Source organism: Drosophila willistoni (genome assembly GCF_018902025.1).
Source record: "Drosophila willistoni isolate 14030-0811.24 chromosome 2L unlocalized genomic scaffold, UCI_dwil_1.1 Seg168, whole genome shotgun sequence".
NCBI classification, from domain to species: domain Eukaryota; kingdom Metazoa; phylum Arthropoda; class Insecta; order Diptera; family Drosophilidae; genus Drosophila; species Drosophila willistoni.
The window spans coordinates 3,024,108-3,051,268 of NW_025814047.1; the positions used below are offsets into that span (position 1 = coordinate 3,024,108).

The 27,161-nt window shown below is 35.7% G+C and overlaps 3 protein-coding genes across 4 annotated transcripts; all 3 read right to left on the bottom strand.

The window, feature by feature from the left end:
• Positions 1-13: 13 nt before the first annotated feature.
• Positions 14-24,355, bottom strand: LOC6640943 (protein N-terminal asparagine amidohydrolase). Of its 2 annotated transcripts, none has more exons than XM_047009748.1 (7): positions 24,274-24,355; positions 1,735-2,082; positions 1,489-1,671; positions 1,221-1,429; positions 995-1,156; positions 800-913; positions 14-394 (listed from the first exon to the last, which is right to left on the bottom strand). In XM_047009748.1, exons 2-7 carry the CDS (start codon positions 1,985-1,987, stop codon positions 383-385), a joined length of 933 nt encoding a protein of 310 aa, XP_046865704.1. In that variant the 5' UTR covers positions 1,988-2,082; positions 24,274-24,355; the 3' UTR covers positions 14-382. The 2 variants fall into 2 exon arrangements, with proteins under 2 accessions (XP_046865704.1, XP_015034148.1); XM_015178662.3 differs by lacking the exon at positions 24,274-24,355 and adding an exon at positions 15,806-15,931.
• A 210-nt stretch (positions 24,356-24,565) lies between these two features.
• LOC6641068 (UBX domain-containing protein 6) lies at positions 24,566-26,178 on the bottom strand. The gene is made up of 4 exons (XM_002063636.4): positions 26,121-26,178; positions 25,044-26,057; positions 24,838-24,986; positions 24,566-24,772 (listed from the first exon to the last, which is right to left on the bottom strand). The coding sequence occupies exons 1-4, from the start codon at positions 26,172-26,174 to the stop codon at positions 24,661-24,663; spliced, it is 1,329 nt and encodes a 442-aa protein (XP_002063672.1). The 5' UTR covers positions 26,175-26,178; the 3' UTR covers positions 24,566-24,660.
• A 17-nt stretch (positions 26,179-26,195) lies between these two features.
• LOC6641069 lies at positions 26,196-26,846 on the bottom strand. Its single transcript, XM_002063637.4, has 2 exons — positions 26,345-26,846; positions 26,196-26,275 (listed from the first exon to the last, which is right to left on the bottom strand). The coding sequence occupies exons 1-2, from the start codon at positions 26,613-26,615 to the stop codon at positions 26,196-26,198; spliced, it is 351 nt and encodes a 116-aa protein (XP_002063673.1). The 5' UTR covers positions 26,616-26,846.
• Positions 26,847-27,161: the final 315 nt, after the last annotated feature.

Genomic DNA, 27,161 nt, shown 5'->3' on the forward strand with positions numbered 1-27,161 from the left:
AAAACAAGTCGCATTTTCAATTTCATTAATTTGTTTTTATGGTATGTTATGTATAGCCAAGCCATTTGAATCTCTTACATTTTGATTACACAAGTTTTACAATTACAGTTATAGCTAAAAATGATTGCATTTTAAAATTGTTCATTTCGTTTACACGTATGTAGGTTAGAGATTTATGTGTATATATTTTGCTAAGAATCTCTGTATATATAATAGTTTTAAATTTTTTTTTATTGTTATTTGTATATACATATATGCATATGCATATACATAGTTAATCAACGTTTTTAATCATATCGTTAATAAGTTGTTTTTTTTTTCATTTATCTTTCAGATCCATTTATAAGGCGCATTCCAAAATGGTTGTTCTGTAGAGCCGAACTCAATCTTGAATCTAATTGAAGAGAGAGGATTGTTTTTTTGTTTGTTTGATATTTGTGATACAACAAAATTGCAATTGCAATTGCTAATTGAGTTATGCATATAAATAATTGAGGAAACAATTAACTGAACGAACTAACGAACGAACGAACGAATTAAATTCAACAAATGTAAAGCAGAAGCAACGATTATGAGTGAAGAGACAGAAAGAGTATTTCGATAAAGTAAAGGTATAGTATATAGTATATATATATATATGTATGTGTAAATGGTATAGAAGTGTGCTGGGAGCGATGGCGATGGGCGGCGAAATGGAAACGACAATAAACACATGCACCACAACAATTGACATCTCTTAGGAGGTTTCAACTACTAACAACTAAAAAAATGTAGACTACATTAAACTTTAATATCTAACCAAAACCCAGCAGCCCGTGGCCTCGTCACGTCTAAAGTAGCGCGGTCGATTGTCCCTGAAGACGGTTACAGCGGGGAACTGGTTCTCCTGTATAAATCTTATCGTGGCACGCGTCTGCAAGGAAAATGAGAAAAAAATAGGAAACCATTCCAATTAGAGTTAGTTCGCAGGACACTAAAAAACATCATAGCCTACATGGAGTGCAAAGTGTGGTGGCTCTACATCGGGACTGGAGGACAAATGTTGTAGCAGAAACTCATCTGTCTGGGATAGCCATAAATCTGCTCCTCTCAAGGGATCATAATTAAATGGACCAATACGCAGCATTCCCACTGTTGAGTCATAGACATCCAAAACCTAAGAATTACAAATTGGATTTTAAACCAAATGAACAATAAACTTGGAGTCATTAAATACCCACCGACTGAGCACCCATAAAAATGCGTGCATCACGTAACTCCCGATCGGGTCCTCTGTCCGGAAAAGTGGCCGGAAAAATCTCACCAGTCTTGATATTAACACCAACGCCATAAATAATTGGGCAGTTGATCTCACCACGCAACATGGTATTCAGTTCACCCACACAGGCCTGAGTCAGATCAATTTCCAGATGATGCTTGTGGAATGATTCTACATAAGGAATAATAATTAGTTGCTAGTCCACTCTGTCTCTATTCTCTTTCACTTACGCATAATGCTGAAAAATACATCCTCGCCGTAACCCTGCGAATCCCGATAGCCACCAATCAACTGCAACTCGATGCGTCCCTCTGGATAGCCCAATGCCAGTTCCTGTACACGTGAGACCATGGTGCATACAGCCTCATCCACGCCACTGCCATCGAAATGGGCCAAAGCCACAGCGCCAGAGCCTAGAATAAGAGGTAAGTAAGTTAATTAGAATCCCTGCCAGTTAATGAGCATATGACACTTACCCGAATGCCTTACAACAACTATAATACAGGTGGTGGCATCGTCGGCACCAATGATGTTGATATTCTTATCGTGCGGGGCAGCAGCCGCCAATTCCCTTTGACCCACATATAACAAACCAACTGGACCCACAGATTTGGCCTGTATGGAATGCAATTGCTGGGCATAATCTCTATACACGGGATGCTGTAGAAACAAACTGTTGGTGTCCATGGGGCAGTCATCCTGCAGAACACCATTCAATACGAGCACCATTCTCCCTTCCTTGGCCTTCTAGTTGGCGACGACGACGGCGACGACGACTTGAGTTTCAATTTCAATTTGTTGCCTTAAAGACAAGTAGCACGAATCTGCAAAAGACATTCAAGAAAGAACGAAAAAAAAGAGTTTAAAAAATTAAACGAATTGATAGTGGAGTTGGCGAGTTCGGAGGACGAGGGGCAGAAGTGAAATAAAATGTGAATATATGTATATTGGAGCTTGACATAGAATCCAAAGGTAAACTTCGGCCACAGAAGCAGCATAAAAATCAATTTACGATGCCCGCGCCAAGACCAAGTTGAAGACACACAGATTTGCATGCTTGATAATAATTTTCCTCTTGGAATCACTTGGTCTCCCTCCCTCCCTTCTCCTTCTCTCATTTGGCTCGTAAATATTTTCTTTGGTTTTTTTTTTCGTGTGTATTCACAAATACAAGAAATACTCACGAGCGAATAAAAATGTCAAAATGTGGCCAGCCTGAGGCTGAGATCTCGGAAATTGGTTCGCTCTGTCTTTCTGTGTTGACCAAACCAAACCAGAGGCGTTACCCCACGGGGGTCACCCTCAAAATTCTCCCTGCCTGTCCTACCCATCATCATCATCATCATTAGTTAACTCTGGTAAATCTAATAAAAACAATTAGAAGACCATTTCGGGTTCATCAATTGAGCGGGCTGCTAGAACCGTGGCGTCAATTGGATCTCTCACCCGGAACGCGTTCCAAATGTCACAAATGTCACACGAAAGTTAATAACAATTAAGCATTGAGAACAAATGTATATATATGTACGTTCAGACGATCATACACAACTACGTCAAGTGCTACATTCCATAATAATTTAATTTAATTACATATTTGTTTTCACTTAACAAAGGAAATTTTCTGTAGACTTTAAGAAAATATTATATACGAAACAATTTCTAAGGATTCTTAATTACAAATCGCTCAGAAAATGTAATCAACTGTAAAGGCTTATCTAGTTTACTTTCATTAAACAATTTCATTTTGATGACGTATATTTCACCTTATTTCTAATTGTTATTTGTATTTAAAAAATGTTGGAATATTATGAAAATTCGTAATATTTTATTCGCAATGTAAAATAAAATTTAAAATTTCAAATTATCAATCTTTTAGCTTTTGGGACTAAATCCTAAAATGGTTTTTGAATTTTGTAAAGTCGATTAGTAAAGTAGATCACTATTATATTCTTCTTGGTGATTTTAAAAGGAGTAAAGTAATTTTAAACTAATATAATAATCATTTTTCTATTACTAATGCTTTTAGCGTAAAAGATACGGTACTTGGTGGTTCCTGAAATGGCTATACAGACAACCTGCTCACATTTTCTGCTGCCTAAGATTAAAAATCTTATAAAGTAATAAGATTTATTGACCTCAAGCTGGCTAAAACCCAGTTTTGATTAATTTTTCTAAACTTTTTAACCTAGAATTTGTTTAAAGTCGAAGCATTTGTGTGTTTTGCTTGATTGTAAATAAATTTGTCCCTTTTATAAATATAGTGTATTATCTATGGATCAATCAAAACAAGTGATTCAATTTCAAACGCTTTTGCCTTTATGTTTCAAAGTTATTCGTAAAGAAATAAATTTTTTTGTGGAATTCCTTAATTACATTTTCCTATATTTCCTAACTGACCTTGTACCATTTAAAATCAAACAAATTGTATTTAAAATACTTATATTTCTATTTGAAAAGTTTACTTTTTATTGTTTTGAAAAGATACCTTGTTAATCAGCGTGACTAACATTTTAATTCAAAGTAAAAGTATTAAAGATTAAATTCAAAGTCAATCAATGCCTAATTGAAATGGGATTCTACTTTCGAAAATCTGTTAAAATTTGGCACCTTAAGAGATTCGCAAAGTTAAGTATTTTAAAGAATATTTCATTATTTTTTTAGATTCAATTTTTATTTTTTACCTATTTCGCTCGGAACTGCATTTCAGTAAGTGAATAAACACCAAATTAACTTTTTACTGATTTAAAAAATTAAAAAATTATAGTTTGCAAAAGAATTTAAAAGTTACAGATGAATTTTTACATCAAAATAGTTCATATCAGCTATAAAATGTATGTTTATTCTGATTTTTAGGGACATCATAGATTTTAATTTTGCAAAATTTCAAATTGTACGTTAGTAAGAACACTCAGCTTAAATAGAGTCTAAATTTATTGAGATCTTTTATTTATCTAGGCCACAATATTTTATATTTATATTACATGACAGTTGATAAATGACCATAGCATTTAGTATTTAGTTTTACCAGTAGCTACTGCTGCTGTTGCTTTTTGCTGACTTGTGAGTAATTGAATTATATATCCCAATGTTGAATTGCCTCTAGTTGCAACTAGAGGAAAAAGAAAACAACAACACGGAAAATTAAGATGAGTTCACATAGTTCAAGTGCACCAGCAGCAACAACAACAACAACAACGGCCAGAGAATATCAGAGACGAACTCATAAACATAAATGATTACATGGGGGAAACATGGGGGGAAATGAATACAATTTCCCGATTCTGAATCATATTTCTGTTTGTTTCTCTTATGGTAAGTGGCTAATTCTCCATGCAGAAAACGTTTTCCACCAAAAAAGAAAAAAAAAGTAAACCCCAGACAACACTATTAACTTGGGCCAAAGGGAAAACAATGCAAACCAAACAACAACAACAATAAAAGAAGAGGAAAGAAAAAAAATAGAATTTGAAAAGTCGAATAAGCCAAACTGAAAAACAACCTCAAAAAACAACTCCAGACAGACTCCTCTTCTTAGCCAGAGCAAGTTTCCTGTTGTACCTGGTGGTGGTGGTGGTGCTGCTGATGGTGGTGCTTAGTGGTTTGGTTTGGTTTGGTTGGTTTTTTTCATTTTTTTTTGGTGGGCTCTATAGCAATTGTTATGCTGGGTTATGTGTCTTGCCTGGAAGCAATTTAGCCGCGATCATGCATGAATCTTGATTAGATATTCAACGAGAAATAATTTGAAAATGATGACAGTTGGCGATAGGCGCGCGCGCGTAGAGAACCACGAAAAACCCACGAATCTCTTTTCTTTCGCCCAGAGTTACTCCGTTTCGCGATCTAGGTGAGGCAAGGTAAGGTAAGGTAAGGATTCCCAAAAGCCTGACCGAGTTTCACTTTGAAACTAAAACCCTTTTAGTTTTTTTTCTGCTTTACTGTGCTTTCTGATTAACAATCAAACAGAACGTTTTCTGTACTCTAGCCAAGCTAAGAGAGTAAGTCGATTTGTGACACAAGTTTGCCAAAACAAAGTCGCTTCAATTGTCTCCATTTAGGATTAGGAACATGGAAGAGCGATCGCTTACTTTCAGATTCTATAGGTACAATAACTTGTACTCCCAAAAAGTTCTTGAAGTTGAGTTAAGAAAAGTTCTCATTTCGTTAAGAAAACTTTTATTTTGTTTGTTTAAAGAAGGGTTCCAGTTTTCTTTTTGAAAAGTTTCCGGTTTCTTTGGAAAGGTTTGCAAATTCTTTTGAAAAGGCTTTTTTTCTGGAGTGTTTTTAACCAGAATTTCAATTTAGGCAGACTTTCAGTCTAAGAAGGTTTTGAGTTTAGTAAGAAAGAGTTCCTATTCTTTTAGGAAGAGCTTCATTTTGTTTCTCTAAAAATTGATACCTTTTTTAAGAAGATTTCAATTTGTTTAAAAAGTTTCCAGCTACTTTTAACAAGGGTTTAACATTAGGAAAACTTCAGGTCTAAGAAGGTTTTGAGTTTAGTAAGAAACAGATAAAATTCCTTTAGGAAGTATTTTCATTTCTCTAGAAATTATTTAAGTTTTGTGAAAAAAAAGGTTGCTCGAGGAAGAGATCCGACAAGGTTTCACTTTCCTTAAGATTGACTTCCAGTTTATCTAAGCAGGCTTGTAGTTTTGAGAAACAAATGATCTATCTTTTATCTATCTGGGAAGAATTACAATTTCCTAGAGATGATTTCTACTTATTTTAGAATAATGTACAGCTTCCTGTGCTTCATTATAAAAGAGTATAATAATTTTGCTATATTTCATTGATTTTCTTTTCTTATTTGAGGTATTGTCAATCTAGACGGGCGGTCTTTTGGCAGACACTTCGTGAAGATAGGTTCCATTTGATATGAATAGAATTCTTTGTCCTCTCTCTCTATCTCAGACTCACTGTGCCTGTCTCTGTCTCTGATGGGAAGTCAAATATCAGAGTTCTATTTGGAAAATTCAAGGGAAATGCAGTTCCCAGCAAAGCAGCAGCAGCAGCAGCAGCAGTTGAGTGCTTTTGTGGTTGTTTGGTTTAGTTTGGTGATCGATGTTAAGGCCATCAGAAACGTTTCAATTCATTACGCGTGGCGACGAGTCTATTACGAACGAACTGGCACAATGTCTACTCCGCAGTCTACTCCCGTCTCCACCATTGCCATCGTCATCGCCATCTCAATCTCCGTCATATAGCCGTCGCCATTCGACTTTATAACAATCACAAATTATGGGTTTGAGAGCAAAAGAAAATGATCTTGTAGATTTAACACTGATAGCCAGAGCTATAGCCATAGCCAGCATAGCCATAGCAATAGCAAACAGGTTCCATTTAACTTGGTTGGCCACATGATTGATGGCAACTTTGACGAGAGGAACACACCGCAATACACAGACACCACAACCAAAAACTAAAACCAAACCGGCAGCACCAACAACACAGTGGAACAGTGGAAAAACTTGGCAGCTTCAACTGCTGTTCGTTCTGTCAGTTCTGTCCGTTCTGTCCAGTTGTCCGTCCATCTCCTCCTGGCTGGTTGTTGTTTGCGCTAATGTAATTTACACCCCACAAACGTACACTCTCACACATACACAGCGGATTTGCCGTTGGGCAGCTCCATGCTCCATGCCATTCCTTCATGTCCATTTGTCCAAGAACATGCTGGCGCACATTTCAAATTCTTAGTGCTGTTGCGGCGGCGGCGGCGGAGGCCCTTACACGACAATTGTCAACAAGCGCGAACAAATTTCGGCCAGGCCAACAACCAACTCGTTGTCGACCGGTTCTTACTTCATTCGGCAGAGGCTGATCTTCTCAAGAAATTTTAGTAACAACAACAACAGCAACATCGGTGGGCGGTTTAGTTGGTCGAAATGAAGAAATTGCAGCAACAACAGCAACAAATGTTGCACATGTGACACAAGACGCAAGACGAAACGTAGTGAAGAAGAGAAGCGGGTGGGAAGGGGGGGGCGGTCTCCCGTCTTCAAGCCGCGTTCTTCCGGGTTCGTGATTGCTGCTTATGTTGTTGCCATTGTTGCAATTGCTGTCAGTTGTTTCTGCTTCTGCTGCTCTCCTCAAATGCGGAAATCCTTAAAGTATACAAAAAATTGTTGCCCCCCATCCTCCTCTTTTAAAATACAAAAAAGACATATTTAAGAAATTAATTTCAATCTTTTTTGTTTTCATTTTTAATCGATAGATAGCTTGTCCACTCCCCCCTCCCTCTCTCTCTCTCTTTCACTCTTTCCCTTTCTTCTTCCTCCTGCACTAAACAATTTAATTTGGCCCAAAACCCATTGTGATATTGGCTTAGATCCAAACGTGACTGCCAATTGACTTCCACACAAAATTTCGCTTTGGCACGCAAATATCGTGAGTTTTTGGTCACCAGAAGAGCACTCGGGAGACAAAAAAAAAAACGAAAGTTTTACATGAAGGAAGGAAGCTGTGGGTTTTCGTGTTACAACGTTTTTATAGTTGACATTTTTGGCCATGTTTCTCTTGAAGACCAAACTCTCCTAAGACTGAGTCTGTCTATGTGAATTGTGTGTGAGAAACGAGTTTTGTAAAACCAAAGAAGAGTTTTTTGTCTTTTTGTATTTTTTTTTTTTTTGGTGAATAAAGCTCTAATTAGAATTGTTGGTCGTGCAATTTTTAGTTAAGAAATAAAAGGGTCGATGAGTCCAATTCACAGTCATAAGATGAGTGTGATGATTAATGATCTTTTTGGCCATATGGGGGCCGCTCATTATACATCGTATATACGTCATCACTTCCATCAATTTAAAGTTAGGAAAAAGAGCGCTATTTGTGTTTAACTTTTTCCTAGATTTGCAACGCATTTGGAAAATACAAAGACACATTTTAAATGCTTTAAGTATATATCTTTCCATAATAGGCTGATCGGCTGTGGTTGTTGTTGTTGTTGTTGTTGCTGTTGGTGTTGCTGTCGTGTAGTACGAGTATTTGTTGGGTTTATTTTCTTTCTTTCTTTCCTTTTTTTTTTTATGGCTGCTTATGCAAATTTGCCAATTCGACTGGGACTGCGACTTCGACTGGGGAACAGGGCACTTGGTACTTGGAGTGTGCGTAAAACGTTTTGTTTTTTCGTCGTTGTCGTCGTCGCTGTCGTTTCATTTCCATTGCGTCTTTTGTTCACATAAGGGGCCTCTGGTCGACTCCAAAAGCATTGCTAGTTGCTGTTGTCATGTCCAGTAATTAGCATAGAGAGAGACCCCAAAGTCGTAGTCGTCGTCGTCGTTTTGCTTGTCGTTGACAACTGCGGCGCTTTGTTTGTTCTCCTCCTAGCGGTCTTTTTGCTGCGTGGGTAGAGCTGCTAAACTGCAGTGCTGATCATCAAATAAAGTCACCTTAAGTTAGGTGGAGTGGGGTTGAGTATACAGGGAACTTGGGTAAACTCAGCTGTATAAGCAACTATCCATTACAATTGTTTTTTTTTTTTCTATCTTCTTTTCTTAGGTTGGAATGTGTCAAATAAATGCAATACCTATTAAATTGACGTCATTTATCAATTCGGTAAACAGTATTTATAGCAATTTGACGACAGTTTGCTATTGAAAGTGAAGGTAAATAGACGGAGGCACATATTTATAGTAGCTATAAAGTTAAGTTGTATTTTAAGTACCCAATTTTAATTTTGCATGACATGATCTTTTCAGTACCTTTTTAATACAGTCGAAATAGTCGAACTATTATGTTGTATATAGTAATTTGACGATAGATATCTTCTAAAAACATACTAGAGTTGCCTTATGAATTCAATATGTTAAAACCGATTTAAAGTTCAAATTATAGACGGGAGATTTTTTTTCCATTTATATTTTTCAACTTTTATACCCGAAGCAGATTTCTATATAGATATTTAGATTTTAGATTTTTAGATTTCTTTTAAAGTTTAAAATAAACAAAGGCTTTTGATGGTAAAGTATTTAAAAAACAAAAATAGTTAAAGTTTTAATTCTATTTGTTTTTTTATTGTTTTTGGGAATTTGTCATTATTTTACTAAATGTATATAAAAGTTTTAGGTTTTTTAAAGTTACAAAGAAACTTTATTCAACTTTCTTCTTCAAAATACTTATAATTTTGAAATATTTTTAGTAAAATAACAACAGATTCCTTTTAAACTTCAAAGATTGTAGTTTTATAATACAATATCTAAAACAATTTTAAATTCTAAATTCAATAAAAACTTTACTTCCATTTACTTTACATTACGATTATATGAGCCACTTTTATTTCTTTTATTATTATTATTAAGTTTGTATATAATTAACAAAAGCTTATTTGATTTATATTTAAAGAACTTAAAAAATAATCAAATTTATGATAACAAATTGATAAGAAATTGGTTCAAATTCAGTCTGAGGAAATCCAAATTGATGAAATTTTGTTTCAAATCCTTAAAAATCAAATCCTTGCTTGTCTGTAATTGTGATAATTTTTTTACGAAAATATTTTCTCAAAATTTCAAACTGTGTTGTTTTTTTCAATCGATTCACAAATTTCTAAGAGCTTATAAAGTCATATTTTTAAAATTGATTAGAAACTGGTCAGAATACAATCTGAGGAAAATATGAAGCGAAATCACAAAGAATTATGTTGCAACGACAAAGAGCTAATAGAAGCTAACTTTGAATACTCCGAAATTCAAATGCCCTACATTTAAATCACATATCTATATTTCTGTTGAATGAGATATTTCTCAATAGTGTAGATTTCTCGATGAATTGTTTTTATTGTAGCTATTCCTTATTGGGATACGTTACGACGATTAGTTCATAGTTTCATACGAAGTTTCATTTCAATAGCTTTCAAATTGAGGGATACAGACGAACATGAGCTCAGAAACGACTCTTTTACTGCGTTGCAATATCCTTTATAAGGATATACAAATATAGAAATTCCTTAAATATTCTAAAAACAAAAACCCCACGAAATTCTCACACTATAAAGCACAATTACCATATATAGGAAGACTTCTATATACTATTACAAGAAAGATCTTTTATGATGTGAAAATCTTAAAACAGAGTTCAATATAACAAAATTCTTTCCCGACTTTGTCTTTTATGATGAAAATTCTCAAAATTGCTAACGCCTTGCTAATGCCTGTTGTCGGTGAATAGAAGTTCTTAAGGATACTTGTGAGTGGAATTTTGGTTTTTAAAAAATGCGCCATGTTTTTCGTGGGCTCATTTTGGTTTTTATGGTCAAGTCGACATATACACAACATCAGCGGAATCCGCAGCGGCAACAGGGGCGGCAGCAGCAGCAGTAACAACAACAGCATCAGCATAGCTGCAAATGCAACAGCCCCCCCAAAAAAAGAGAGAGAGAGAGAGAAAAAAAACGACAAAACATTGGCGGCAATCGAAACGGCTGGCATTTACAACATGCCTACAACGTGGTAATGGCAACTCAAGGCACAGGCCCAGGCTAAGGCCCAGGCAAACCGAGGCGGCAACTTCTCGACATCGGCATCTCTCTTTCGTTTTGGTTTCGTATGTTTTTTTTTTTTTGTTTTGGAATACCAAATTTTATAGCGGTACCACTGTTAAACATATATATATATGTATATATAAGATTTTCCTTCTACGAAAGCAAGCTTTTGGCTTGGCTAGTTGCCTACAGTTGGTTACGTGCGGGGGCGCAGGTTTGTTTTTATAGACGTCCCTCTCCCATCCCCCTCAGTCATCCTTCTGTCCATCCATCTGTTTGTCTGTCTGTCCAAGCAATTGCAGTGCCAGTGTTGGGCTAGTGCCGAGATGCTGGCTTTGGCATTCATTCCGCATGCAGCACTATAATTTATAACAACTGCTGGAAGGCGCTCGCCAAATCTGAGCTTTGCCATACGCGTTGGCTGCTGCTGCTGCTGCTGATGCCGCTGCGTTCATCCTTTTGTGCGGTTAAGAAATTGCAGGGCATTGTTTGAATTTGCTTTTGTATACCCTACATAAGGATAGAGTATGTCGGTTGGAACACCAAACTCTTTTACTGTCAAAAACTAACCACACAAGCAAAAGCTTTGCCTTTGATTTTTCAAAGACATTTTCAACACAGTCTAAAATCCAAAGGATCAAATAAGTGTTCATCAACGTATAACAAGTTTTAAGGTAGAAGAATTTCTTTTTAGTGTATACACAAGTTGTCTATTATTTTCTATACATCTTTTTTTCCAGAAATACTGTGGAGTGGCGGGGCACGCCTCTATCTGCAATGTGCGATCTATTGCGATGGTCGCTTTCCTTTGAGCACGATGGGGACGGTGACTACGATGGTGACCATCTAATGGCGGGCGGACGCAGCTTTTGGCGGGACTTGGTCTCTGTTTCACCTGAGATTGATAGCAGTTGACGTCTGGTCGGTCGGCTCTTGGGCCGACGTGAATGGGTGCACTCTGTGGCACACAAAAGACTGTGAATAACTTTTATGATTCGGCCAGGTGAAATATGACCAAAGAGAAGAAGAATGAAGAAGGTTACTAAAGCTTTCCTTGATTTATAGGAAGCGATTGAGCATTTCACAAATTACAATGTCTCTGTCCAAGGCTTTGTCCTTACTCCAACTCAGACTCCCTGCAACATCATCATAATCATCATCGTCGTCATCATCATCGTCATCTGGTTGTGCAGTTGATTGAATCTTTTATGAGTGGATTTAGGAGCCAGCGTTGAAATTAAATATTTATTAAATCGAGACCCACACACACACACACACACTTGCACAATAGCATATAAATCAGCTTAAAAACTATTCAATGAATATTCCAATCAATAGACCAAACACCACACAACCTGGACAGACCACTAGAAGAAGGAGGAGGAGAAGAAGGTGGTGGCAGGGTGGGTAAAAATCTCTGACCTCTGAAGGAAATTAAATTTTATATATATTGTATGTGTTTTTTCCCCGAACGGATTAAAATGTAAGTAAAAGGCAAACGAATTTTGTATGTGGGTGGGTGGCAACGATGTTAAAGTAAGCTCTTGATTGGATAGATTAGAGCTAAATTGGATTTTCACTTTACAAAATACAAATTACATTATATGCATACATACAAATATAGACAAACTAGATGCATGTACTTGAATGTTCAATCTTGAAGACAACCTTTCAACTCTTCATGGAAATAAGAAGGTTGATAAGGAGGGAGGGAGAGGAGGTGGAGGGGTAGGGTGATAGGGACAACTTGATGAGTGGTGGTCAGACAGACAAGGTGGTCGGCCCTATTGTTCTCGGATTACACTGAACACTGGACCCAAATTGAAAAGTACAAATTGGGTTGAATGGGGTTGAAAGTTTAGTTTAATTAATTCGACATTCGGCAAGGACCTACTACAGGATCCACAAAACAGGCACAGTCAATGACACTCTGACAGTTGACTTAAAAGAGGTGTGTGTATAGACACACACACACTTGTCGTCAACAATCGTTTAGAAAACACGACAAAGCTCTAATAAACAACAGGCAACTCACATAAAAATTTGCTAGTCAAAAGAACTTTGACTTTTAACCTAAGTGAAAAATAAAAAAACATGACAGAAAAAAATATAGTCAGTCGGAGTCTGGGAGTCCCACTCACTCTATCTCCATCTCGTAGATACTTCAATTAGCACTTTGGACACAGATATTAGTTGGAAAAACAGTTACTCCAATTTTTAATGGCACATCATAAAAACAACAGCAACAACCAACCAACAAACATACAAAATATATAAAAAAAAAATGGTCTCGAGTGAGAGAAGACATCTTAGGAAATCCGCATAGCACCTAGCATCATCTTTCTGAGGTGAACTTTAAGAAAAAAGGCTATAAAAACCAAAAAAAAAAACAAAAAAAAGAAAACTATAGTAAAACCCAATTACAAAAGTCGTAAAAAACTTAACATCTTCAGTCAAAAGATCGCGACGAAAAGGAGAGAAAATGTTTCCTCCTCTCTCTCTTTTGGCATTATCTTTGCTAAACTTAGTCATTGAGGAAACAAAATAAAAACAAATTATAAAGATTATATACATATATGTACGATTTCTAAGAAATAGCCTATAATATATACAGTTCCTGATAGTGCAATGCAAATTAAGAATACGTTTTAATCTTAGTCAAAACATAAACAAGACTAGAAACGATGCCATTAGGATTATGAGTTCTGTTAAAAGTGTCTTAAATTATAGTTAAATATAGGTATTAGATCTTTTGAAACTGCATCATTATTAAGTTAAGTTTTAAAGACTTTAAATGATCTCATTCAAAATATAAATGAGACAAAGATTATGTCAAAAATATTAGTAGAATTTGCATTATAAGTTAAGCAAACTAAATTATCTGTTATAAAAAACAGATCATTAAAATGAACTATATGAGAGAAAGATTATATAAGATATATTATTATAAATAGTTGTTACATTATAATAATTTACATGTGATCTCATGGCAATTTTAACTTTTACTAAAAATATAGGAACTATTGGATATATTAAACTAAAGTCGTTTAATTATTATGATCTCATTTAATATTTTACTGTCGAAAGAGCGCTACCCATTTTTGAAAAATAGATTTTAAAATGGAAATAATTTTTATTATATTTTATTTTCTAACAGTCTTAGATAACATTTAATATAGGTATTGAGATCCAACATATCAACAGATAAAAAACTCAATTAAAACTCATAATTTTATATAAGAAACATTGAACGAACCTCAAGCGATCATAAAATTAATCAATTGTAAAATTTATTTATCATTAAATTAATATATTTTCAATTTATAAATCATACACTAAAACCATTTAAAAAAAATTTGTAATTACTTTTCTGAAATTTGAATCTATAATTGCAATAAAAATTGTACTTTGCAATCTGAAGTAAAAACTTAATGTTTAGTACATAAAATAGTCAACTTTTTGTAGTTTTAAAAATTAATTTATTCTAAAATGTTTTGAACATTAAATAATTATATTTTCAAATTAGAAATCATACATTTTAACCATTGAAAAAAAGCAAAAACATCTCTATAGTGTGAATAAACATATATATTATAAAGTTTATTGATTTCATTGTGATCTCAGGAAAAGATATAAAATTTAGAGCATAGAATAGTCAACTTTTTGTAGTTTTAAGAAAACTCTAAAATACAATTTACAAAAATAACTAGAACTTATTGTATACAACCCGAACCACTATAAATTGGTACGGCAATTTTTTTTTCAAAGTTCGAATTTTAATTGGTTTTATTTATCTCAAATTGCTAATTCAACATACAAGTTTATACTTTTTGGAAAGGTTATTTTATTATCTTTCATTTGGTATCAAAATACTAATTTGTTTCATATCAGAAAAACTTAAAAAGTTTATTTAAATGAAACCATGTCAAAAACACCAAAAAATAATGAGACCATTATTAATATATATGTAGATGACAATCATTCGGGTTTTCAAAGAAAAAGGGAAGAAAATTTCGCCCTGAGGTCTTAACAAAAATTATATCTAATTTATATTGCCCTCATGTGAAAAATGTATGAGATAATGTTTTACCTTATGATCATATGGGATGGGATTGTTGAAATATCTTGATATTAAACTCGTTCTGGTCGATTGAGAAAAGAGAGCCAAGACTCATAAAAATTATTTTTAGCTGGCTAATATTGATCATTGTCCATTGGGTAACTTGATTGATCGCCAAGGATAGTTGCAAGAGACTTTGACTAAGACTAAGCCACAGACCAAAGCCATGGGGACGGCGACGACGACGATGATCATCATCATCGATGGGGACGGATCAACGAAATAAATTGTTGCTACATGTATAAGACATCGTGTACGACAAGTTAAGACAACGATCTGATCGCCTCTGCAGAGTCATCCACAGCACTTCCCCCCAATTGCACTCTCCTTTAACCCATTCCAGCTGCAGCTGGTTCCATTCCTTTGCTCTACCCATAAGTAGGATCTGTGTCTACAGCATCTGCATCTCTCTCTTTCTCCCTCTTGCTCTCTCTATCTGTGTCTCAGAGTGGACATTATTACGCGGTGTCTATATCATTAATTAATTTAATCACTTGTACATGGGTTTCAAAGAAAAACTAGCCGAGGCAAAGGAAAATAATCTGTGGCCAAAAATGTTATTAATTTTCTACGCAACAGAGGGAGATAGAGAGTGAGGGGAAACCCCTTCAGTCAAAGTCAATATTTTATAGCTTAAGATGAGATGCCAATGCAAGGGAGATGAAGATAAGACCTATATGTATATATGTACATATGTATATATAGACTTCTATATAGAGATTTATGATACATATTTTCTTTTCATGTGTATAATCAAACCTTATCAGCTTCAACAGTTTCAAGCAGCAGCTCATAAATATTTTATGATCAACGAATTGTGTGGAGATAAGAAAATATTCTGAATTCTGAGTCTCACTTTCTCGTTTTGGTTATCTTTCAAATGGAATCTCTGACAGGAATAAACGAGGATGATGTCTAGATGGAGGAGGAGGAGGCAGTTGGAGGATGGCGAACTTACATATATGAAATTAAAAGATTCCGATTCCGATCTCCGAAATGCACTTTGGTCACTCTCTCGCTCGCAGTCTCTCCTTTGTTATTTTTTGGGAAATTTTTACACTAAATTCTCACAATTTTTCACTAAGCCGTCGGTTAATTTGCAAGAATTGCGGCTATATACATATATAATTTTCATTTGCGCACTAATAACACTTGCTAAGAGTTGAGATAATTGTACATCGGTAGATATCTAAATATATATTAGATATATTTAATGGTTTTATTTTGTATTTGTTTTCTTGTTTTTGTTTTTCTTTTGGCAGCAACACCTTCGAAATCATTCAAAGTAGAAGAAACACGGAGAGAAAATCGCGAGAGACACGCGTTAGCTACTAAAACCGGACTGAGACTGAGACCGAGATGGGGCCACTGAGCCGACAGCGACTCGAGTCGACTCTAGACTCTGGCGAATACAAAAAGAGCAGCGCCAGCGCCAGCGCCAGAGCCTTAAGTCAGTCAGTCCCCAGTTTCCAGAGTTGTGGAGTATCTTGAGTGCAACAGAAGCGGGCAGAAAGAGAGCGCATGCTTGCTGCCTAATTGGACCCTCCCCCCCACCATCTCCCTAAACCCATTCTCTCATCTTGCCACAACTCAGCTATTCTGGCTATTCCATGCCGGCTAACCATGCCAGACAGAGACAAATAGTGGAAGCAACACGTGTTCTTATCAGTTGAGTGTTTTTCCAGCCTGAGTGACCGACTAAGTGAGTGAGTGGAATGAACTGAAGAACTGATAGTACCTCATGGCACTCAACTCAATAGAGCTTTGGGTTCGTTTCGGTTTTTAGTCGTGTTTTTTTTTTCTTCCTAATTTCATTAGATGACATGATGATGCTGGTCCGAGTTTGGGGTTGAATGCAGTTAATCACAATTGGTCGAATGGCCAGTTGACGGTCAACCGAATGTAATACAAAGAGAGTTGACGTTGCCCCTATTTGTGGTTGGACCACAGCCAAAACAACACACACACACACAAATGGGTTTTAAATAAATGCTTGTTTGCGGATGGATTTCAGTCCCAAAAATTATGACAGGAATGAAGGGAGCGGAGATGCTTTCCATCTGATCAATCAATTGATGTGTCGACACAAAAATTTCTTAAAATTAATTCGAACAAACTGTCATGGCTAAATATTAATCTTTTGTTTTGTATTTACCATTTAAAATATTAACAATTTTTATATTATAGATTCTGAGTAATAGAATTTGAAGAGTTTAGTCCTGTTTATTAAATTTTAAATGAAATACAATAATTTTTTGCTAAAAAAAACTTATTCTAACTTATAATAGATTGACAATTAGACTCCAGACTGTATTAAGGGTTTATATAACCCAATTTAAAGCCCTTTTTAACTTACAATAGATTGTTCGAAAGGGTTTATATAACCCAATTTAAAGCCCTTTCTAACTTATACTAAATTCTTGAAGCGGCCTTTAAATTGCGTTATACAAACCCTTAATACAGTGTGGAGTCTAATTGTTTATTATGGGCAGTGAAATTTGTCATCAATTTGGACATTTTGGCAGTTTTGGAGATAAATTGTCGTTCTTGGGTCAATAAATTTTTCCTCATTTCTTCCCCAAAGTATACTGCCTTAACAACTTGAAATCTAAGGAAGCTTCAAACTGGTGAAATATGCTTAAAACTCATTACTTGCTTATAAAATCATTGCTGACAACTGTTTTGAGTAGACTACAAATTTAAACGGGCCTTTAGTTAGTATCTTAGCAAGTTGTTAAGTTCTAGAAGGGCTTATAATTTGATTTTATAGCTTTTAATCTTATACCGTGCTCTTCTACTATTAAATGGGTAATTTATATTTGGAATTTGAGTCAAACCTTGCAATTTGGCCTGCTCAAGGTCAAGCTTCCAAAAGAATAACTATAACTATAACTAATTTAGTACTTTAAGTTTCCAATAAAAAGGTATAGGTATGTCAAGGGTCTTTTAGCCGATTTTCTTAGCGTCTAGACCGATCTAAAAATTGAGGTAGACTTTAAATGGACTCATATTACTATTATAAATAATATAAATTTAATCAATTTATTAAGACTATAAAAACCTAATCAGTCTTTAAGCTAGTATCTTAATAAAGCAAAAGGTTCTAAAAGGAATTTTAGTTAGTTTGATCAGCTTGATAACGGCACATCAGGACCAAAGTACATACTAATATATTTCAAGTTTAGAATTGAAATTTGATTATTAATCACATTTCCATGAAATATTTCCGTAAATAGTCAATACCAGAGCAAAATTAGTTTTAATTTAAGTACATATATTAGAACTCGTTTAAAAGGCTTTAGAAGTCGCTAGGAAAATGGATAATCTTTGACTAACTCTTAGCAACCAAGTCCAACTTAAAATAAATCCCCAAGTTAACCCCTTCCTCGTTATGCAATGACCAAGCAAAGATAAGATACCAAACAAGAGATCTTTGGCACTACGCCAAGTCGTTTGGCATTATGAATTGAAAAAAATTAGAATGCCTATCTTAGATAAACGTAAATGCTATCCAATGGCTAAAACCAGAGACTAGCTGTCGTTACCTTTATCTCTGCCTCGCTGTGTCTCTCTCTGTGTGTGTGTGTGTGTATTATTATCTATCTACATAGTCACCTTTATTTACCTCTCCCCTACCTGGCCACAAATCCTCTGTAGAGTTTTTGCCTGATATTACAAACCTGCAGTCAATTGCAAATACATTTGTAATTTGTCAAATTTGGTAGCCGCGCACACCGCTCGAAGATAAATTAATTTCGGCATCGATTTGATCGCTTGTCTCCCCCTCACTACCAGTCAGAGAGGTGGTGGTGAGGGGTAGTTGGGCTTAAGCCGAGTGTTAGAGCCACAAGCCAACATCAACATGGACAACACTGACTCTGGCTTTGGTCATTGTAAATGTGCCTTAATGACCAATGGTCAGCAAATCTCATTTTTTGTCGTCGTCGTCGTACACGGACCGCATGCTGGCTCACACACACACACACACACACACACATATGTATATGTAGATAGAGATTTGCCTGAGCATGGCCGGGTTGGTCAGGCAGTCAGTCCGTCTTCCGAAAAATAATGACCACTGTCCACATGGTGCAAAATTAGACATATTTCCCCCCCTCTGCTTACAAACGCTTTTTGTGGCTCACCTTTTCTGCATTTTCAACACCACAAGACAAAGTTTACATTTCGATTTGGTTTTGGTTTTGGCTCTTGGAGAAATGACATTACAAATTGTGGGACATTTGTCTAATTAAATCCCCTCCCATGCTCCAATAACCAGAGATGCTTAGATTACAATCTCTCTCCCTTTTCAGAGCCCGGATGCGTAATGGCTTTTTGTGTGAAAAGTGCAAAAAAGTTGCAATTTGTCGCACAAAATGATACGAAAAACTACTTAAAACATTGATGGCCAAAGGATGGCGTAAGGAAAAACAAATATGTAAGGTGAGTCAGGTGGAGATTCTGGAAATAGAATTAGGAAGTGAAGAATAAATAGGAAAGCATTTCAGGTTGCAATTTGATGCTCAATCTCTGGGGGGTGTAGATTGAGTTGGTTTTCTACAAATTGATCAATCATTCGTTTTTAGGGATAACAAACTATTTATAAAGATAAGGATGCTAAATATAGAAAAAAGAACAAAAAACTTAAACAGAATGTTTCTATGACCTTCGTCAAGCTACTTTTTAGCAGGAATCGTTTGCCTAGATAAGTAGTCATTTTCTTAAATACCATGTAAACTTTCATAAACTTCCTTTTTTGTCTTAGTTTCAATGTAATAGGGATAAACTATGTACTACTTACTACTATGTACTGTGTTCTCCACTGTATTCTCTAAAAGACTAAAAGGAAGCAGTTGCTCTGTCGATTTTTAAAAGAACAGGGAAACTTTTAGTCATCATGGTATAATTTAAATTGGTTAGGCAGATCTAGAAGGTAATTTCATGAGGTAAAATCAGTTTTGATAGGGAAGTTGATTACCAAATAAAGAAAAGACTTTGCTGGCTTTTACTTGACCATATCTTCTTTCTAGGTTTTGAATGCTGTAAGCAAACTAACTAAACCTCTTAGGAATTAGAAAATTTCTAAAGCTTAAATTCAAAGTGGAAATTGATTTGCTTATAGTAAAATCAGCTTTAATGCCATAACTACTGCTTAAGAAAAAAAATTTTATGCAAGTTTCACTATAAGTATATATTTATGTATTTATAGATTTTTTGATGCAATATTTGGTAAAGCACCTTTCATATAAAGATATGTTTAAGTAGATTCTATGGAATAAGTTCTAGTAAAGTAATTTTGTCTTGCTTTACCACTCATGTAACATGGGACAATTGTAATGCCAATTATAGGCACAAATCTGTTTGACTTAGTTTCGTAAAAGGCATCAAATGCAACAAAAATTCAACTTCTTTTTGTCAGTTTTTGATAAGGGCAAAAAGAGATAAGAGTTTGAAGCTGTGATATTTCTTTCAAGATGAAAATTGTACCAGCGAATATTAAGATACATAAGTTTTTTGCTTTGCTATACAGTTTTCTAGGCCTTCAAAATATTTCATAGATCTTGAACCAAATTGAAATTATCATTATTATAAGTATAGGAAACTATCAACCTTACTATGTTTTACAAGCACTGGCAACTAAGGCCTTCGGCTTAAACTAAAACTACATACATCCATACACTAGCTTGGGATTCGAACCCGGATACTCTTTGTGCAGTTGCCTAAATCACTGAGACACTTAGACAACAGATCCACCGAGGAATGCAAATTGAAATAATTTTAATAACATTATCACATTGTGTAATTGTAATTATAATTACCAATTTGTTTACTTCTTTCATTGCACTAAAAAACGATCTTAAAATGCAGAATATTACAAATTTTACCCCCTAACAATTAAAATGCACATTACTCTTCTCAAATACTACCCTGAAAATTGTTAATATTTATGAAACCAATACAATCACTATACATTTCGAATAAATATTTAGAATTCTCTTTGATTAAAAGGTTCTTCAATCAAGCTTTCTAATATTAAGTAAAAATTTCTAATCAATCGAGTTGTCTAGCCCAGAAACTATCATAATTCTAGCTAAGCCCATTACTTTTTATGGTTTCTTCTTTACCCTTCCCTCCATAAAAGACGAGAATTGTCGGAGATCAATTAATCTTATCAAGTTGTGAACTTAGCTAGATTTTCTCCTACCCCACCCCCATTTCTATGTGTGTGGAGAACAATTGTCTAGGCCTCGAGTGATGCTTGATTGCGCTAATTGGCTGCCATCGGCCATTCGCCCATGCATAAAGTGGCGATGACAAGACACGATTCATTCATGACTTGGGACATTAAGTCACTCATTCATAAGACAAGACAATTATCATTTCGCATATTGCAAATGATGAGTGAGTGAGTGAATGAGTGTTCCTATAGACCGGAAGTTCTTATTTGATGGCAAATAATTGTAGTTGATTTTAATCAAGTTCAAAAGTGTTAATTAAACTCGGTTTGAAAACAACAAGGGGAAAATCGATTTGGATTGTCAAATGGGACAAAGAAAAGTATTTCCGTTTTAGTTATGAGAGGCCTAGACCAGCTGCTGATCCACCTACTTACTCTCACCCTTTTTTCTCTTGGGTTCCAGTCACATTTCAGATCAGTTCAGTTCAGTTCGCTTGGGCTTGGGATCAGTTCAGAGTTCAAATGCAGGCAAAAATATGTAAATGCAGGGCGCTTGCGTGTTAAGATAAAGAGGACAAGGGAAGGCGGAAAATAAAAAACAAAAAAAAAGAGAAAAACAACACAAAAAAACAGAAACGATTTCAACTTCAATTTCCAGCTCAAGTCATAAACTTGGCAAAAGGGAAGCGGGTCACGAGCATTGAGGAGGAGGCAGCAAGCTAAATGCTTGTTAAAGGGCGTGCTCGAAATTGTTGTTACTGTGTGGTTCAGGGTAAAACCACCAGGATCGGAACCCACACAAATTGAGCCTTAAGAAAACCAAGAAAATCTATCAAACAATTGTAAATCTTTTCTGTTTTATAACAGAGTTTCAATATAATAATCAGATTCCCATTTATAAGACATTAGTTAGAGTCTAGTGACTATAAATCGAGGAGGTAACTTGATTGACATATTCAAAAACTGAAACACTATTAAAACTAAAGGATGAACAAGTAAAGATGAAAAAGTGTATAAGCTTAAGATCTTTGAAAATTAATTCAGTGAGATTTACATCATTGTCTTATTTTTGATCCGCTCCTGGCAACCACAAAAACAAATCAGCCACATGCGAGGGAAAAGAGGAGTGAATGAAGTGGTGAAGGGAGCTCAAGCAGCAGCAGCAGCAATTGGTAAATTCGATTTGCAATTTTACAAATGCGGCTGCCGATCTCTGCCCGATCTCAGTGGGTTGAGTAAACAATTTTTGTGCATTTTTTTTTTCTGTCGAGAATGAAATGCAGCAGTCGGCAGGAGTCAGCAGCAGCAGCAGCAGAAAAAGTTGATTTGCAATTTCATGGCAGCAACAATTTGCACCTCATCATTATCCATTATCATTATCCATCCATCCATTCCGCAGCAATCGTTCAATCAGCTTCTCTACCAAAAGGTCAACCCTGGAGCCTGGCACGTGCAGGTGGTAAATGTACCAAAAATACAACAACAACAACAACAAAATGTTTCATCCTATCTAAGCAAACAAAACAAAAAAACAATATTCTATGCTTGCATTTTATATCATTTTTTTCAAAAGAATTTCTTCGCCCATCTCTTCTATGGGCCATAAAGTTCTTATCGGCAATCCTCTCGGACTTGGACCAGGAAGTCTCATGGCCTCAACATGGCAATGTAAACGAACAATTTTTGTTAGATAAATAATGCATATCTCACGCACTGGCTAGTGGCTCTTTGGCCACTTTAGATCCTTGCCCAGTCCGGTTTAATGAAGGCCTAGATCCCACAGGCCCATAGACCAGACCAAGTCGACCCAAAGAGAGAGAGACAGACATCTTCAATGGAGCAACAATGGACAGCAGCCGCCCAGCAAAAACAAAAAAAAAAAGACTTTAGCCAATTTATGCCATGGCTTTGGGCTCGAAGATTCGGCTGGAGCTGCGTGTTGAGCGGGTTTCTTTCTTTCTATTTTTTTTCGATTTGGCGCGATTGCTGGGTTTAATTTAAGCCCGCCTGGGCTAAAAAAGATTCATTAAGTTTTTATTTTCTTTCGCTTTCGTCTTTCGAGTTTTCTATTTACTTTTTCCCAAAGATCAACTTATTTTCGGCTGCTGCAAGATTTACACCAAATTGCCCCGGCCGGGTGTAATTGAAGGCTTCTATGGATTACCGTTGGTTTACCGCTGCAATCCTCCTCCACTCGGTTGTCTCTTATCCCCTCACTCACTGTGGAAATTGGTTCATTAAATCTAAACGTTTGTTTGCGCAATATATATACATATATAGAGAGAGATCTCTGGATCTGTCAGTTGTCAGCCTGTCTCCGATTTAAGGGCAAACAGTAGCACGACTGACAAATCTGAAAACTCTTTAATTAGTTATTAAGCAAAATTAAAGATGGGACAAAAATTTGTGGGTTCAAACTAAAATGGATGTTTTTGTTTTATCTACCTAAAAACAGGAAATTTCAATTAGTATTGAAACTATTTTACGAATTGGTTTTATATTTAAAACAAAATTATAATGAATTTAAATATTTTTAGTATTCAAAATCTAAATTCTGGAATGAGACAGCTATGTATATTTTGATTTATTATTTAAGCCAAAAAGTATTTAAATGTTGAAAAAATTAATTCAATATTTTAATACTTGTCGGCCTAAATAAAAGACCCAAATATAGCCTCTTTACTAGGTTAAAATCGTTTCGAAACCATCCCCAGTTCCCTTACAAAAAGAACAATCCAATTTCTTTACAAACTTGACATCGATTTCATTTACCCTAATTAGAATTATGATTTAAGAGCTGGGCTTGAGCTTGTTCGCCCTTTTGTCTCGCCTAATTAACAGTTTCGTTTGGATCGGTTTGGTTAATTATAAATTATAAATATATATACACCATATAGGCAATTGTTTGTGTAAATAATTTGTTAATGAGCTTCTGCAGCCAATGGGCCATCTGCACGCAAGCCACCAAATGATGATAATGATGATCCCCCACCTTACCGGCTGACATCACCCACAAGAATTTATTCTTTGTAGGACCATCTCAAAACATATTCAATAATTTAATCAGCCGGCATGGTAAGTTCCTTTATTGAACTCTTTTTTAATGGTATGTAAATACGTTTAACCATAGCTCAAGACCAAAAAGCATAAGAAATAAATATTTAAACAAAAGCACTGCAACCGAATTCCATTTTTAACGTATAAAAATTGTTGAGCTTGTTGTTAAACTAATCAATTTTTTGACTTACTCAATTGCATATCAATGGTTTCCTAATAAATAAAGAATTCACTTTTTATTGCTTTGTTTATAACTTTTAAGGAAAACAACAGCTGTTGTCAGTGTTGGTAAGCATTTTACATACTGTTACGTTAAGCTTAACGTAACTCGCAAATGATGCGTCCGTTGTCTTTTGCACTGAGGAAAAAAATAATACACCCGCAAAATTTTAATTTATAATTAAAAAGTATTTGATTTTAGTCGTAGTGTTTGCAATTATTTTGAAACATGTGCTTATATTTGAATTTTCGAATAGAAAGCAATAAATAATAACAACATCTTTATATAACTTAAATGTGTGAGAACTTTTTAAATAGGAGGGACTATATAAATTATTGAATCAATGCAAAAAATTCATTTACATGGATTGAACAAGCATAAGTAGGTCCTCTTTCAAAAAGTTAAGATCAGCTGCCGCTGGAGTAGGCATTCCAGGGACGTTGAACAGCAAAAGAATATTTGGAATGAGTCTACAAATTGGAAAATATATTTATTAGTCTTTCAAAATTCGAAAATATACAACTTGGTTACTTACTTGCAGTCATATAGTGTCTTTTCCATATCTTCATCGCTAAATTTGCCCTCACTGGTGGCTATAAGATTAAATTCCAGTGTCTCATCAGCCAGGCAAGATTGTACAAATTCAAATATATCGGAAATCTTCTCATAAACATTAAATGTGCCCTAGAAAAAAAGAGTAAGTTATGAGTCATGGGCTGATGAGTTAATTGAATGACTCACCTGTATATAGAGACCATTGGGAAACTTGACCCTAACGAGACTATAGCGATACATGCGTAAATTACGCTGCTCCTCACGCTCACGCATGGCTTTGGTCTTTAGAATCTGGGCACTTTCAATAGCCTCCGCTCGTAATTGCTGCTCCTTTTTAATTTCCTCCGGCGAAATCCTATAGAAATCATCGGGTAAAACGACACGTCGGGCCTGGGAAGGCAGCAACACCTTAATATTACGATCCAGCTCTAAATGTATTAGCTCCGAGTTCTTTAAAGCATCCACTAAAGTGGGCAGATCCAGACCTTCCTCCAGATTTTCTTTGTCCCACAATAGGAAGGGTTCTTCATCAATCTGCACTTCCCGAAAGCCAGCTGCCTGGAGTACATCCAAAGCTCCCTCGACATAGCGCACCTTGTCACTGAAGATCTTGTTTGACATGCGTATCTTGCAGAACTTTTCCTCTTCAGGATTCTTGATGAGATTTTCAAAATACCTAATCAAGGTGGCTACACAATCCTCTGCCTTCTCTTTAACATTGCAATTGTGTATGATCAGGCAGGCGGTTAGGCCACGATCTGCCTCCAGTTGTTGGTAGAGAAATTCCTTAATCCTGACTTTCCATAGCTTTTTCTCCAGAACCTCTTCACCAATCAGAGGGCAGCGGAAGAAGACACCTTGACATGCCAAATTGCGATTGTCGCCGCCAGACGAAGTGCTCGTGGCGGATATGGAACCTGATGAAGCATTAGCCAAATCCTCTTTTTGGCGACGTTCGGCCTCTAGTTCCCGCTTGGCTTGAGCCTTGATGGCGGCCAGTGAAGTGTTGAAATCCCGCGAGTCCTTCTTTTCAATGCGATTCAACGCCGCATTGGCAGCGGCTCGTGCCTCATTGCTTAGCTCATTGCGTTTGGGTGGAACATATGCCTCATGCTTATGACGCGAACCGCTAGGAGCTGCCTCCGGCTTAGGAGCATTCAACTTATGGCCTGCTCCCATTGAACTGCCGCCTAACTTAAGCTGGAATTGTAGAATGATAAAAAATAGAATATTTCCTGGTCGATGCTAACAATGGGAACTTACCTTAAAGGCTGCCTCCTCCTTCTTCTTTGAAAAGAAACGCTTGATCTTGGACATTGTTGTTATGATTCTTTTGGTTTAGATTCTCGGCGAATGTTCTTTGGGCAATTTCAATTTGGCCACAGATAATTTAAGCTCCTCGATTTCCTTAAGCGTGCCTTAAATGGTTTAACATGATGAAATTTAATACATACAGATCCAAACGAGATATCTAATCGAAAACTTACTTGGCTTGACAAACTTCTCGGTTATCACTTGACCGTAGGTGGCCCAGGAATAACCAATTAATACACACGTACCAAGGACCAGAACCAACAACACTTTCAGCAACGTCGACTGCAATGGCGTAAACTCAATGGGGCTGGACAAGTCAACAATAAACGGTTCAGATCCCAATTTAACTGCAGCTTCTAGAGCAACGCCAGCAAACTTCTCCACTTGTTGGGCGATGGTTTGTAGGGTTGAGTTAAGGGTTTGGATATATGAATCGATACTCATCAGGGCCACGTCTTCTATCTGTTTGGTAAATCTTAAGTTTCACGAATCGGTAGGCTCTTTGTTTACTAGCTACGCATTTCAAGGAAAAAATATATTTTTCTTCATACGCAGCTGTTTAGTGGGACCGTTTCACACAAAAATGCCAAATTCTTTAGATCTTTGACGTGGATGGCGCGCAATTTAAAACTTGTTAAAATTTTGTTACATTTTCCTACTTTCCTACAAAATGTGTTTTAAGTAACTTGGGTAAATTGATTTATTAGTAGAAAGGACTTACACTCAATTCCTCTGAAAAAAAAACAAAATTCTACTTCATACAAGTTGTTAAGTTTTTAATAATTGAAACAAATTCAATTTGCGTTGGTTTTTGCAGCTGGCATATAAAATGATTTTGTTTTTTCTTTATTAAGCTTACAATTTAGTCACGGTACAATTGAGCATTAATTGCGCTAAAGATGTATGAAGCGTTTTGCAATATGCAAATTGTTGATAATTCTATATATTTATATTTATGTAGTTTTAACTAATTGAATTCATTTCTTTTTC

Bases quoted from the DNA above. Each gene is read 5' to 3' on its own strand.
- LOC6641068 (XM_002063636.4), bottom strand. From the start codon at position 26,174: ATGTCCAAGATCAAGCGTTTCTTTTCAAAGAAGAAGGAGGAGGCAGCC. The intron at 26,058-26,120 runs GTAAGTTCCCAT...CTACAATTCCAG, and splicing joins AGGAGGAGGCAGCCTTTAAG to CTTAAGTTAGGCGGCAGTTC. The intron at 24,987-25,043 runs GTGAGTCATTCA...CTTTTTTTCTAG, and splicing joins CCAATGGTCTCTATATACAG to GGCACATTTAATGTTTATGA.
- LOC6640943 (XM_047009748.1), bottom strand. From the start codon at position 1,987: ATGGTGCTCGTATTGAATGGTGTTCTGCAGGATGACTGCCCCATGGAC. The intron at 1,430-1,488 runs GTAAGTGAAAGA...TTCCTTATGTAG, and splicing joins TGTATTTTTCAGCATTATGC to AATCATTCCACAAGCATCAT. The intron at 914-994 runs GTAGGCTATGAT...TTTTCCTTGCAG, and splicing joins CACCACACTTTGCACTCCAT to ACGCGTGCCACGATAAGATT.
- LOC6641069 (XM_002063637.4), bottom strand. From the start codon at position 26,615: ATGAGTATCGATTCATATATCCAAACCCTTAACTCAACCCTACAAACC. The intron at 26,276-26,344 runs GTAAGTTTTCGA...AAACCATTTAAG, and splicing joins CGAGAAGTTTGTCAAGCCAA to GCACGCTTAAGGAAATCGAG.